The sequence below is a fragment of the Polyergus mexicanus genome, unplaced genomic scaffold (assembly GCF_030449975.1).
Source record: "Polyergus mexicanus isolate NDT 795.1 unplaced genomic scaffold, iyPolMexi1.0 SCAF_13, whole genome shotgun sequence".
In the NCBI taxonomy this organism is placed as follows: Eukaryota; Metazoa; Arthropoda; class Insecta; order Hymenoptera; family Formicidae; genus Polyergus; species Polyergus mexicanus.
In genome coordinates, this window is record NW_027223333.1 from 735,719 (window position 1) to 748,308 (window position 12,590).

The window sequence follows — 12,590 nt, forward strand, 5'->3', positions numbered from 1 at the left end:
ACATATACAAGCAGAATTTTTCTCAGAATTTTTCTTATTTACAATATTATAATCTAATAAAGATGAAATGTATATATATATTTAATAATAATGATTCTTAATAGATAGATACAATAAAGTAATATAAATAACAAACTGTAAATGACTGAAAATGAAAAAACTTGAAATCTTGAACTGAATTTTGGCAAATAAATAATAAAATTTTGTTCTTTCTCATTTATAAATCTTATCTAATTGTGGCATAACGTAAAAACTCATTAGTCAGAAACTGTCCTGGGATATAAGGCGCCGGTGGACCGAGGATATCCTGTGCAGGACTGTGGATTTTGATTTGCCTCATATGGGTATCCCTGCCGTTTTGATGATTGCTAATGACTGCTATCTGAATCATGAATGTCCTAATAGGGCGATCGTTTATGTTTTTAATGGGAATCACTATCCAACCACTTGGTTCATTTAAATCCATCACTTCTACTTCTTGGAGATCATTGAAATTGGTTCCGGCTCTGATACTTATCCTAGAAATTGGAAAAAGTTATTATTTACATTAATAACAGCTAATGCTAATAATTTATATATACAAATAGTGGGAAATATCTCTACCTGTTGGGAGTATAACTCTCATCCAGCTTGTAATCTGTGTAAATACATATGTCACGAATGGTCGTCTTTCTTTTGAATTGTATGTTTACTAAATGAGGTAATTGTCCATCCGATTGCCAATAAGTTTCCGTGATATCATCTCGAAGCTGATCCACGCCGAATCCCGGTTTGCAACTCGACAAACTCCAGATCGCATAATTCCCAACTTCCCGTACCCTACCAGTCAGTTGTTCCTGTACAGGATCTATCTCGCCTGAATGAAAGGAAGATTTTGATACACATAAAATATATCATCCCTCACATTTAGAAGCTTAATTAAATTACAATATATATACTAAAGAAACAGTACATTTACCTGCGTTATTAGTCTTATTACTCATAGTTAGGTTATGGATTCTTCAAGTCAGCTGTTCTAATGTAACCTTCTTATTCTCAATTCTTTTTCTCCTAATTATTAGAATATCACACATATAAAATAACAACAAATCACATATGTTTTAATTTCTAATTCTCTCAATACACACACACGAATGTTTTAAAAACTAGACCGTCACCTCGATTCTCGATTCCTGCGAAATTCGATACTCTCGAACGATATTTTAATTTCGACAGATAGAAAAGCCTGAATTTAAATAAACTTATAAATATACCTAAAACAATTGTTTTAAAGTAAAAACATATATACAGATTATTACGTCGCTTCGAGTTATTTTTCTTATAACACAATATAAAAAACAAGAGAAAACAAGTTACCAAGCCTAATAGGCACCTAGTATATCAATTATATATGTATATTTTTTTATTTTGTTTATTTATTGAATATTATTTATCATCACAGAATATTAAACATAAAGTATCGAAAAAAGATCTTTCGGCATCATTTCAATTTTATTTTAATGAACGTTTCAATTTTTTTATTGCGATTCTTGATTTCAAAAATCAAGTTTTTGTTGTGCCACAGGTCGCTATGGTTAAATCGATCGTCGCGGCGGCACATTTCTATCGCCGTCTTTGCATTCTTATCACCGTTTACGCTTTGGGAGAGTCTGTGAAATCGATGAATCAAACTATTAATTTCTCTCAATCCCCGATTAACAAAATAATGATAATCTGATCGGATTGATTCTGTTCGACGGCCAGTTCAAGATTAATTAAATAAGCAAATCTCGATGACGTTGGCGCTGTCGAGAATAGATTACACGACGGTAGGAGTTACCTCACGTGGCACAACTGTCATATTTCCGCCTAATGAAGCAACAAAGCAACCGCAAAAATTCGCCGTTGCGGATCACGATGGCATACTGTACATTTATGGTATCTATATTTTCATCTTTTATTAAAAAACTGATTTAAAAAAAAGACATTTCGTAAATAATCAGCAAAAAATATTTTGATATTAATATATATCAGTTTGAGAAAAAATAATCCATATATATATACATATAATCGTATATAAGAAGTTCATTATATGTTCTCTTTTTTTTATATATTCTCTGTCCATTTATACAGAAAAAATAATAATAAATTAAAAAATAATTAGAGGAATAATTTTTGCGTTTTTTTAGAAAAAATGAAAAATTCACGATTAGATTATACAACATTTTATATAGAATTATAATAAAATATTATAAGATTATAATGAACTATTTTTTCTTGAGAATATTAAAATGGATATTCAAAGATATTTGAGTACGCAAAAAAATACAAACTTATTCTTTGTTGTAGGCATGAAAAAGGGAGAGCTGCAATTGTCTTTTAAATCTTTGCCTGGTTCAAAAATCCGTAAAATGGTCCTTGGTGGCACGATAGGTATGTCGAGGGATAAGATTTTTCTTGCGTACGACAGCTCTGTGAAGGGATTCACGAGAAAAGGCAAACTGTTCTTGGAGTTCGATACCAGCCTTATAGATCCAATTTCCGCTTTGTAAGCTTACTTTGTTCTCACTTCCTCATAATATCCCATTAATTGTCATCGCGGATTTATTCTATCTAGATACGTTCTCGGTCCTGATCTCGCGGCGGGCGCGCGCGATCTCTATCATAGATACAAGGACTGCAAGGACGTCGATTCTTATCTGGCCGGGGAAACTTTGCACGATGTCGTGCTCTTGCCCGGAGACGGCAATGTGGTGTACGCTATCCTCGCTTGTGCAGACTGTGCGGTAATATTTAACGAGATTAAAAATTCATCTGGAAAATAATTTGATAATATTAATTATACAAATTATTATACAACATGCATTCTCTCTTTGCTTTTTAGGTACGCGTTCTGCATGGTACAAGAAGTCCAACGGTCCTGAGATTACCGAGTGCTCCTACGGTGCTATCGGTATATAGGTAATCGTCTGATTGATGCTCATATCGTATGCAACATTTTAAATGGATTATTTCAGATTAACCACGCTGTTTTTCAGGGAAGAAGAAATATACTCGAAGAATCGCGTCTTGGTTGGCACTGCGGATGGTAGAATCGGACTGCTGATTCTCCAAGGTAATAAAACTCTCCGAATCACCTGGTTATTGACTTCGACAGGCTCGGGAATCACTTCGTTGGATACCCACCAGTTGCAGGACGGTATAGACATTCTCGTGGGTCGACAAGACGGAGTCGTCGAAGTGTACACGTTTCCCGATGAAGATGTAACGTCCATTCTACGCTATCACTACGTAAGTCATTGTGACCTAAGTTTTCATCAAATTGAATCAGATTAATTTAGTAGTGATATATTACAGAATGCCGGCGAAAGTATTAGTACAGTCGTAGGTGGTATAATTGGTATCGCCAATTATCCCGAGGTTCTCGTAACGACTTATTCAGGCCGAGTATTTGGATTGACTACCAGTCCGCCTGGTTTGCTAGAAGCAGGACAGAGCAATGTTGGATTGGCCAGATTAAAATTAGAGATACAACAACTGCAAGAAAAATTGAATGAAGAGAAAGAGTCGTCCAATTTCATGCCTGATCCTCTAGCTCCCTTGATATTGGCACTGAATCATAAGTAAAACTTATTGTTGCCAAATTATGTTTTTCTCTTTACTATTGGAATATAAAATTGATTAATTGAGATTAAAATTAGAATTAAAATTGATTCGTAGAATGATTCTGCACAAGGAAGATGCATCGTATTCCCTTTCTGTAGAGCTGGACGCATCGATCGACAATATTCTCATACAATCAGATACACCTATTGATCTGTTAGAGACGGAGAACAATAGCGCAGTGGTCAGTCTGTCCGCTTGCGATCCTAGAGAGGGCAATTTTGTTCTTGCTACTTATCGATGCCAAGTAAATATATCGTATATTTCATTGCAATTTATTTCGGAATTATAAAATTTTAAAAATTTAATATTTTTTTACACAATCAATTTTTACGAAAAATAATTTATCGACAGATTAATACAAATCGTTTGGAAATGCGATTGAGGTCAATTGAGGGTCAACCAGGTACCTTGCAGGTTTATGTAACATCCCAGGTATATTTTTCACATTGTTTTCCGAATCTTAAATCTGTTTATATTATTAATATCTGTGATAATTTTCAGGTACAGCCAAAGCGTTGCCGTAAAATCTTGATTCCTATTTACGCCTTGTCTTTACACGTCAGACAACACGAGGATGATAACACTGCACAGTCCAGTGGTCCGTTTAATGAATTGAAATTAAACGGCAATTTCACGATTGCCGAGGTGTGATCTTTCATTCTATTGCTCTTGTTGCAAGAAAACAGCTTTTTCCACATTCTCCTTAGATTTTTTTTTCCAGATGCATGCATGGCTTTCTCTGATATTAACGGATGTGCCTGAAAGGCCTCACATTCACGAGGGTGAAGCTGTTTTAGTATATATCTCATCCTTCATTGGGACGGTCCTCAAATGCAAATATAAGTAAGTTTATAATGTAAAATTAAATTTACATTTGTCTTCAATTTTTCCATAAATTGCAGGAAAGGAAGCGCGCTTTTTCTCGGCGAGAATATATCCAGTATCATAATTCTCAGAGACATATTGACGAAGGAAGCGACGAAACGAAAGATAAAGCTAGACGTGTTTTGCGGTAATTACTGATTATTATATATTATATATTATTCGAAATTGTAAAGTAAGTAAATTAAATATGAATTTTCTTGCAGAAGTAGCAGAAGAAAGTATATCTAGAGTCCTGGAATTGATTCTCCCTCGACTGAATGCAGCCCACGATTTAATACAGAAAATAAAAATTCTGGACGCTCTCGAGGAATGGGAGCTCAAATCCAATCCAAAGGAAAACTTATGCTCCGAATATCAAGAATTGCTAGAGAAGGAAACAGAGATCAGATCGCTTATGATGAAAGATACCGAGATTCTGAACAGATTGCATGCGATCATCACCGACTTATACGTAGACTGGGAACGAGCGAAGCGATCTCGAAGGTGACGATAAATGACTTTTTACGAAAGTATTATTTCCTAATTCTAATAATATTATTCATATAAAACAGAATCAGTGGCAAGGAGGCCATGGCGAAGCTTCAAAATGCTCTTGAATCCAGGGACTTAGCCACTATCTTACAAATTTTCACCGGTAAAGCCGATACAACCGTATCAACACTAATACCTGCGGCTATTTAAACGTATCAAAAATCGCAAAAGAAATGGACCAATGTATTTCTATAAACATATTCAAGTAAAAAATATATTTTTTTTAACGATGATTCACAATATATAAACCGCTAAATTGTCTAAATTTAAAAATGTACACAATCGTGTGATTAGTGTTGATTACAACATATGTATGTGTGTATGTATGTGTGTATCATATTTTTTATGGATCTTGTTTTTTTTTCGATTTTCATTTATGTGAAATGATAACGGCCTATATACTTTTACATAAATTATTTACTCTCTCCGAGAAATATTGAAACATATGTTATGCATTATTTATAGGCAGTGCGTTAATGCAATTCATTTGTCAGTCATTAGATTTACAGATTTAGATTGTCCGGAAGTAAAAATCTTTGAAGTCTAAAAGATTTATAAAGTTATGCATAATAGAATTTTTATTATAAACTGGAAAATTACAATTATTCTAAATATATTTCCGGACAATCTGCTAAAAAGCCCGCGATAAAAATGTAATTTTTTACAAACCGGTTGAGCGCCAATATTCCACGAATAATCCAACTTGTTATACAGCATATATTTTCTTCTCGTGAAACAGTCCAACATTATATCGGTCCAAAAAAATATTGCCTGCAAAAACACAGAAAAAAATTAAATGTTTTTTATCTATTTAAGAAATCGATTGAGGCAATTTAGAGATATATTTATTCTACTTACATGTTATCAGTCGTTCGCGTAACGGCTTCCAGGGGATCTCTGTCCGCGGTTATAGTATCCGCCGTCGACGTTATAGTGTACTCCAAGTTTTGTCCGCCAGTGTGCGGTAAAATGCTCTCCGGATTATCGTCTGGTGGAACGATCTCCACTACGTTGCCCGTCGCTTCGACTTCCAATTTTAGATCTCTCACGAGATCCTGAATCGTTTTTGCCTGTACTTTATCGCCTTCCATGCCTTCCACGTTCTTCCCCGTTAGAATCCTGTTCAGCGACTGCTGTTTGTCATTCGTCTTCGTTCGAGAGTGCGTATGCATGTGTCTTTTCATGTCGCTTCGAACTCTAAAGGGTTTCCCGCATACTGTGCATGGATGTGGCTTCTCACCGGTATGTATACGACGATGATTTTGTAAGTAACTACTCGCCCGGAACGTTTTGCTGCAATACTCGCAGCGATAATTCTTCTCTCCGGTGTGAATACGCCTATGCACGATTAGTGAGTACTTCCGCGCAAATTCTTTGGCGCAATATTCGCACTGATATTGTTTCTGCTCTGAATGAATGCTCGTCGAGTGATACTTCAAATCGCCCCATTGTCGAAAATGTCGCCCGCACACCTCACATTTGTACGGTTTGTCGCCGCTATGAAGTCTCATATGTACCTGTGTTTGTTGATAAAAAAATTATATTATTATTATACGATATTATGCAACGCTTCGCTAGCAATATCAGTGTTTACCTTTAACGCGCTAGCGGCAAAAAAACGTTTGCTACAAATCTCGCATTGATGCGGTCGGTCTCCGCTATGAGATCGCATATGATAGACTAAGCTATTCTTATGATGGAATGAACGATTGCACTCACGACACGTCAAATCATCACCTATGAGAAAATACAATTTTATATCTTTCCATTTCTTTCAGCATACCGAAAGACTTTTGAAGAAAATTAATACAAACTTGACTTTCGCGTTTTCGGTGATTTCTTTTTCTTAGCAGTCTGTGGAATGTCAGTCTTCCCCTTCTCATCGGAATTTTTATTCTCGCTAACGGTCGGTGATTTTATCTGTTGTTGGTCCCTCTGTTGTACCTCTGTGGCATCGGTAATGGTCCATAATGACGATTCGTTGTTTGCAATGGGTAGCGGAGAATCCGTATCATCATCAATATGCGCACCAGTCTCTTCCACTGTGAGTAAAAAAGAAAAACCATTTTTATAAGCAGTTTCCATATAGCAAAATTTTAAAAACATTAACATTGAAAGCATTCTCCCTCACCTACACCTCGAATACCTTCCATAAGGTCTTCGGGTTCGCTGAATTCTTCGATTACTGTATTTTCTAGACTGTGTACTGTTTCTGGCACTGATATCGTGATGTTAGTATTTGTCGCTTGAGCTATTCGTGTCTCTTGTTTTACTGGTTCATAATGCACCTATAAATTATTCAATCTGTGTTTTTTTTTTTTTTTTTGTAAAGTTACATGTATGTGATTGATATTTTGTTATAAAGATATGTATAAATTTTACATATAACGTGAATGGAATATACCTTTAAGTGCTCAAAGAACTTCAGTTGACTGTTAAACTTAGAACTACACAATTCGCACTTGAAGACATTAGTCTGGATTTCACTAGCTAATTCAACTGCCGTATTTTCTTGACCCGATTTGCTATTGTCTTTACGTGCCGCGTTCTTTTTGGTCTGTTGCTGTTTCAGCTTACGAGGTATCCTCTTCTTGTGCGGTAAAGTTCTCTTAGGTCCGGACGCAGACGTAGCATCTTCACTGCTCTCTGTAGAAACCTCAACATCATATTCGCTCTTAACATTGATGAACTCCTGCTTTACGTTTTGCGTGATTCTTTTAAAAGGTTGCAAAGATGGATACACAGGAGGAGTGGTATTCGGTTCCGGCACAGTTTGAATCGAATACGAATTCACGGGCGCTAGAGTTTCCAGTTGAGAGACATCCGGTAGAGTCGGATCCTCGTGTTGAGACTGGATATGGAGTTGCTGCTGCTTCTGGTGCTGATGAAACTGTACCGCAACCAAAGCTGCAGCAAGTCTACGATCCTCCTGCATCACATAATTCACATTCTATATGCAAGATATAAATGTACAACTGTACAAGCGCTAAGTAGCATATTACAACCTCTGTCAATTCATGCGACAACAAGTCGTCTGCCTCGTAATATTGTGTAGCTGTGCCATAATCTGTGCCAACTCCAGCATTGATCATATCCACGACCATACCCTCTGAGATTAATTCACCGTTCAGAGATAACAATGGTACTCCTTTGCTTAAAGATTCTCCATCAGCCCTTTGAATAGTGATGTACTGTGCACCTTCCATTCCCTCCAAAAGCACGGCTTGTGCTTCCTCTGTTGTGACTTCCATAATTGGGAATATTCCAAGTACAAGTAATAATCGTCTTATACAAAATCTTCTACCAATCTATAGAAGCCAGTTCTTTGTACCTTGAAACATAATTTATTAACAGTATTTCACATATTTATCAAAATATTTTATTAGCTGTCAAAAAGTAGAATCCATTTTCAATATAACTTTGAAAATAGTGCAGAGATACTCTTTAAAGTATATTACTCTTTAACAATAGAAATACAAAAAAACTTGATACTGATATTATATAATGAAATAATGTTATAAGATCAAACGATAAAAACTTCTCATTAACATTTTGAACATTCTTATTAATATTGAGCTTTACGACCAATGAAATAACATCTGTTCTTTTTGTTCCAAATGAAACGATTGTGTCCTTTCGATGAGAGAGAAATGCAAGAGATTTAATTTAAATAAAACAGACATCTAATGAGGGACGCTGCTCGAGGTTTAAATTTGGCGGGTATTTGGTGCATACTTTAGGTCTCTGACAGCGAGACCAAGGTCACTGCACCCGGACCAGTCGGAAAATCACAGCCGTGTCTTGATATGCGTCGTGCGCGCAAAAATTCTCTCGTTCTCACCTTCGTTTAGGATAATTCGCGTGCCCGACCAGACTCCTCGTCGTCGCCCCGTGAAATTCGTGTGACATAAACAAAGCGAAATATTGAAACACTGTAGGACAAAATGTGACAACAGTGCTTGGCTCTTGACGCCATTAGACCGGATGTACCCCACCCGCGCCGCCCGCGCAGTGACGCACCGGCGTTCACGCTAAGAGCGAAAAACCCTAGATCGCGCCGATCGACCGACGCGATCCTCTACGATATTCTTCCCGTTCGTTAGAACAGCTCGATTCTCCTCTCTCTTCGCCCTTCGTCTTTCATCTGACGAGCCTTCCTTGTCGTTGTACGTGCGTACAAAGATTTCACTCCGACGAAATATTTTTCGTTCGCGTCTTGGCGATCCTGATCGTCATCGTCTTTTCCGGACGAGGCAATCTTCCGGTTTCCGATGGCCGTGCGAAATATCACGAAATGTCAAATTAGTATATTCGCGCGGTAAAGAGAACGTATGCGTGAAATTTGCTGGCGCGACGCAGCCACGATCGAACCGGCGAAAGATTTCGTCCGGTGACGAAACTTTCGCGACATCCCGTAATCGGGAATTGATTCGTCGATAGCGGCGAAACAGTAAATAATTCAAATGCATATATTGTAATATCGAAGTGCAAGGGGTTAGAAGACAGGAAGTTCGCATCTACCTATCTATCTGTCACTCTCAGCTGATTCATTCACTCCGCCGGATGACATTCGTTTATTGCATTTTTGTTTTCTTTTTTTTTACACGCATTGACCTCTATTTGCTTAATATTGTTTTTCAATGAAAGTTGCTAAGAGAATTATCAGACGAACGTATATGTATTTACGACAAGTAAACATCAGGAAGGTTTATTGAGTGAATAATAGAAAGTGCTATAAACTCTGCAATACAATTTCAATCGTACCCACGAATCTTTGAGTGTCTCAATTGCACCGTTAAAGTTATATATAAGTAATAAGATAAAACCTAGGGTCATCTAATGATTTGTATTTTTTCAGAACCGTACTCCGGCACCAAATTATGATGTGACAGTGTCCAAAGTATCTGAACGAAGTGATGGCTTCGATCTGTCGACGTTGGAGATTATGGATATTGCCCGTATTGACCTGTTTGTACGCGCTGCTCATTGTTGTACTCGTACCAATCCTGCTAGTCAATTCCATCAAAACTAATTTCAGGGAGGATCAGGGTGCACTGGTGGGTGGTGCTTTTGTCTTGCTAGCATTACCCATCGCCTTCTATGAGATTGTCCAGCACATGATCTATTACACGCAACCTAGATTACAGAAATATATAATAAGGTGAGTCTTTTGTTGCCAAGAAAATATGTGTATAGATTTAATCTAATTAATTAATTTTGTTTTCTCTGTGTTATTATATAGCATCAAATATATATAAATACTGATTTTATATTTTATATTATTTTTCAGGATATTATGGATGGTACCCATCTACGCAGTGAATGCTGTAAGAAAAAAGTTACAAGTCTTATGTATATCGCGAAAAATATATAAATATTTATTTAGTTGTTTAATGAATGTTTCCTGTCTACAGTGGTTAGGTTTGGTGTATCCTGCAGGCAGTATATACGTGGATAGCTTAAGAGAATGCTATGAAGCTTATGTGATATATAATTTCATGATGTACCTATTGGCCTATTTGAACTCTGACCACCAATTGGAACATAGACTGGAGATCTCTCCTCAAGTGTACCATATGTTTCCTCTTTGCTGTCTTCCCAACTGGGAAATGGGCAGAGAGTTTGTACATATGTGCAAGCATGGAATTTTACAATATACAGCTGTTAGGCCTATATCAACTTTAGTATCATTGTAAGAGGAATATTTTTATTTTATTTTATGTTGCAATATATTTGAATGCATTTGCTTATTCTGTGCTGCTATCTTTGCAGCATCTGCGAATTGAACGGAGTGTATGGAGAGGGTGAATTTAGAGGAGACGTCGCTTTTCCATATATGATTGCTTTAAACAATCTGTCACAATTTGTTGCCATGTACTGTTTGGTACTCTTTTATCGTGCCAATGTGGAAGCCTTGAAGCCAATGAAGCCAATTGGAAAATTTCTGTGTATCAAAGCTGTAGTATTTTTCTCGTTTTTGTAAGTTTATTATCATAATGTGTCTATGTTTTACTCAAATTTGAATTAAAAATAATACGTTCTCGGTTTTCAGTCAAGGAGTATTAATAGCTCTGTTGGTATACTTCGATGTTATATCAAGTATTTTTGATACAAACAATACAGATGACATCAGAAATATATCGTCCAAGTTGCAGGATTTTCTAATTTGTATAGAGATGTTTTTAGCCGCAGTAGCGCATCATTACAGCTTCTCCTACAAACCATTTGTCAATTTAGCGCAGGGTCAAGCATGGTGGGACGCATTTAGGTATATAAGAGGTTTATGAAAATATTTTGAAACAAATTAAAACACACATCTCTAAATAAACTCCTTCATATATATCTTCTAATTTAATAAATTACATATATAATTCAATATATATGTTATGATATTGATATTAATATTTAATCATATTTTCACTGTGTAATTAACATATATGTACATTTTATACATTTTCAGAGCAATGTGGGATGTTTCTGATGTGCATAATGACATAAAGGAACATTTGGGCGTCGTCGGCTCGTCCTTAAGCCGCAGGATACGTGGACGCGGTGCATATCAACAGGCTTGGGGAAGCGCGACGGAGCGTACGTCGCTCTTACCCGAGGCCACGGTGATAAGCCAGGCCAGAAGTGCGCCTACCTGCTCTTTTTCGGGTTACAACACGGCCGAGGCTGGACTGAATAATAATCCATCCATCGTAGAATCAGAAGAGGCGACCCCGGACGTGCAGGATAATAGTAATACCATTAATACGTAACCGATCTATCTGAATCCATCCGCACGAAAATGGTACTCAATTGCGGTGCGTTATGAAACCGGCATATTTTGACGGGATATTTTAGTATTATTTTTTAAGCCGAAAAAAATACATAGTTTTGCAACAGCATTCTTTCCAACGCTATTGTACAAATCATCAAGTCATTTATTATCACATCACATATCGCATTGGGCAATGTTCCGATATCATGAGACGTCCTTTTCATGATTAATGCGGGAACAATTTTTTCTTAGTAAAAACATTGAGACAATATTTTCTTAAATTTTATCAAAAATTATGTAAAAAATATAAAAATAATTTTATTGTTTATAATTTTGAGTCGATCTGAAAAATTTGTGGCGAAAAGAACATCTAGTGATTTCAGAGCATTCTATTTAATGTTTACAACTTTAATAGTTACGAAGAAATTTGATACAATGAATAGTGAATTTTGTGTGTGAAGAGCATAAATTGCTCACTACGTCCTCATTTTGCGAAAGTCACTCGTACGTATATGTTACCAATGATGTACTACCAAATAATGTACATACATTTATATATATATATATATATACATAGAGAAGTACTGTATCTCTAGAATATTTGTACATACCTCGAACGACCAACGCATCAAATTTTATTACACATTCAATACAAATGATGTTATTTTTTTCTCGATATATGGAACAGAAATTACAGGAACGAACCATATTTGGATATTAGACGCTCAGAATCTCCTATCCTTTCTCGCTTTATATGTATGTACAC

General features: G+C 36.3%; 4 protein-coding genes across 9 annotated transcripts; 2 read left to right on the forward strand and 2 right to left on the reverse strand.

Annotated features, from left to right (window-relative positions):
- Positions 1-130: 130 nt before the first annotated feature.
- Positions 131-1,243, reverse strand: Apc10 (anaphase-promoting complex subunit 10). Of its 2 annotated transcripts, none has more exons than XM_070306181.1 (3): positions 953-1,243; positions 604-856; positions 131-518 (listed from the first exon to the last, which is right to left on the reverse strand). In XM_070306181.1, exons 1-3 carry the CDS (start codon positions 981-983, stop codon positions 227-229), a joined length of 576 nt encoding a protein of 191 aa, XP_070162282.1. In that variant the 5' UTR covers positions 984-1,243; the 3' UTR covers positions 131-226. The 2 variants fall into 2 exon arrangements, with proteins under 2 accessions (XP_070162282.1, XP_070162283.1); XM_070306182.1 differs by having other exon boundaries at positions 133-518; positions 959-1,237.
- Positions 1,244-1,545: 302 nt separating this feature from the next.
- On the forward strand, positions 1,546-5,288 carry LOC138938841 (BBSome complex member BBS7). The gene is made up of 13 exons (XM_070306169.1): positions 1,546-1,917; positions 2,329-2,527; positions 2,597-2,765; positions 2,864-2,940; positions 3,018-3,270; positions 3,337-3,602; positions 3,700-3,889; positions 3,997-4,077; positions 4,147-4,290; positions 4,367-4,488; positions 4,548-4,657; positions 4,734-5,013; positions 5,082-5,288. Exons 1-13 carry the CDS (start codon positions 1,773-1,775, stop codon positions 5,209-5,211), a joined length of 2,166 nt encoding a protein of 721 aa, XP_070162270.1. The 5' UTR covers positions 1,546-1,772; the 3' UTR covers positions 5,212-5,288.
- On the reverse strand, positions 4,586-9,060 carry LOC138938842 (zinc finger protein 271). 4 transcript variants are annotated; one of them, XR_011447764.1, is made up of 9 exons: positions 8,903-9,060; positions 8,067-8,392; positions 7,466-8,011; positions 7,193-7,349; positions 6,876-7,103; positions 6,656-6,798; positions 5,920-6,578; positions 5,731-5,832; positions 4,588-5,604 (listed from the first exon to the last, which is right to left on the reverse strand). XR_011447764.1 is itself a non-coding variant. In XM_070306171.1 (8 exons), exons 2-8 carry the CDS (start codon positions 8,310-8,312, stop codon positions 5,808-5,810), a joined length of 2,004 nt encoding a protein of 667 aa, XP_070162272.1. In that variant the 5' UTR covers positions 8,313-8,392; positions 8,797-9,060; the 3' UTR covers positions 4,586-5,807. The 4 variants fall into 4 exon arrangements, 3 of the variants coding, with proteins under 3 accessions (XP_070162272.1, XP_070162271.1, XP_070162273.1); XM_070306171.1 differs by having other exon boundaries at positions 4,586-5,832; positions 8,797-9,060; XM_070306170.1 differs by having other exon boundaries at positions 4,587-5,832.
- Positions 9,061-9,268: 208 nt separating this feature from the next.
- Positions 9,269-12,528, forward strand: LOC138938844 (transmembrane protein 184C). Of its 2 annotated transcripts, XM_070306175.1 has the most exons (8): positions 9,269-9,511; positions 9,920-10,033; positions 10,100-10,222; positions 10,352-10,388; positions 10,476-10,753; positions 10,834-11,040; positions 11,114-11,329; positions 11,522-12,528. In XM_070306175.1, the coding sequence occupies exons 2-8, from the start codon at positions 9,978-9,980 to the stop codon at positions 11,820-11,822; spliced, it is 1,218 nt and encodes a 405-aa protein (XP_070162276.1). In that variant the 5' UTR covers positions 9,269-9,511; positions 9,920-9,977; the 3' UTR covers positions 11,823-12,528. The 2 variants fall into 2 exon arrangements, with proteins under 2 accessions (XP_070162276.1, XP_070162275.1); XM_070306174.1 differs by having other exon boundaries at positions 9,271-9,511; positions 9,920-10,222; positions 11,522-12,527.
- Positions 12,529-12,590: the final 62 nt, after the last annotated feature.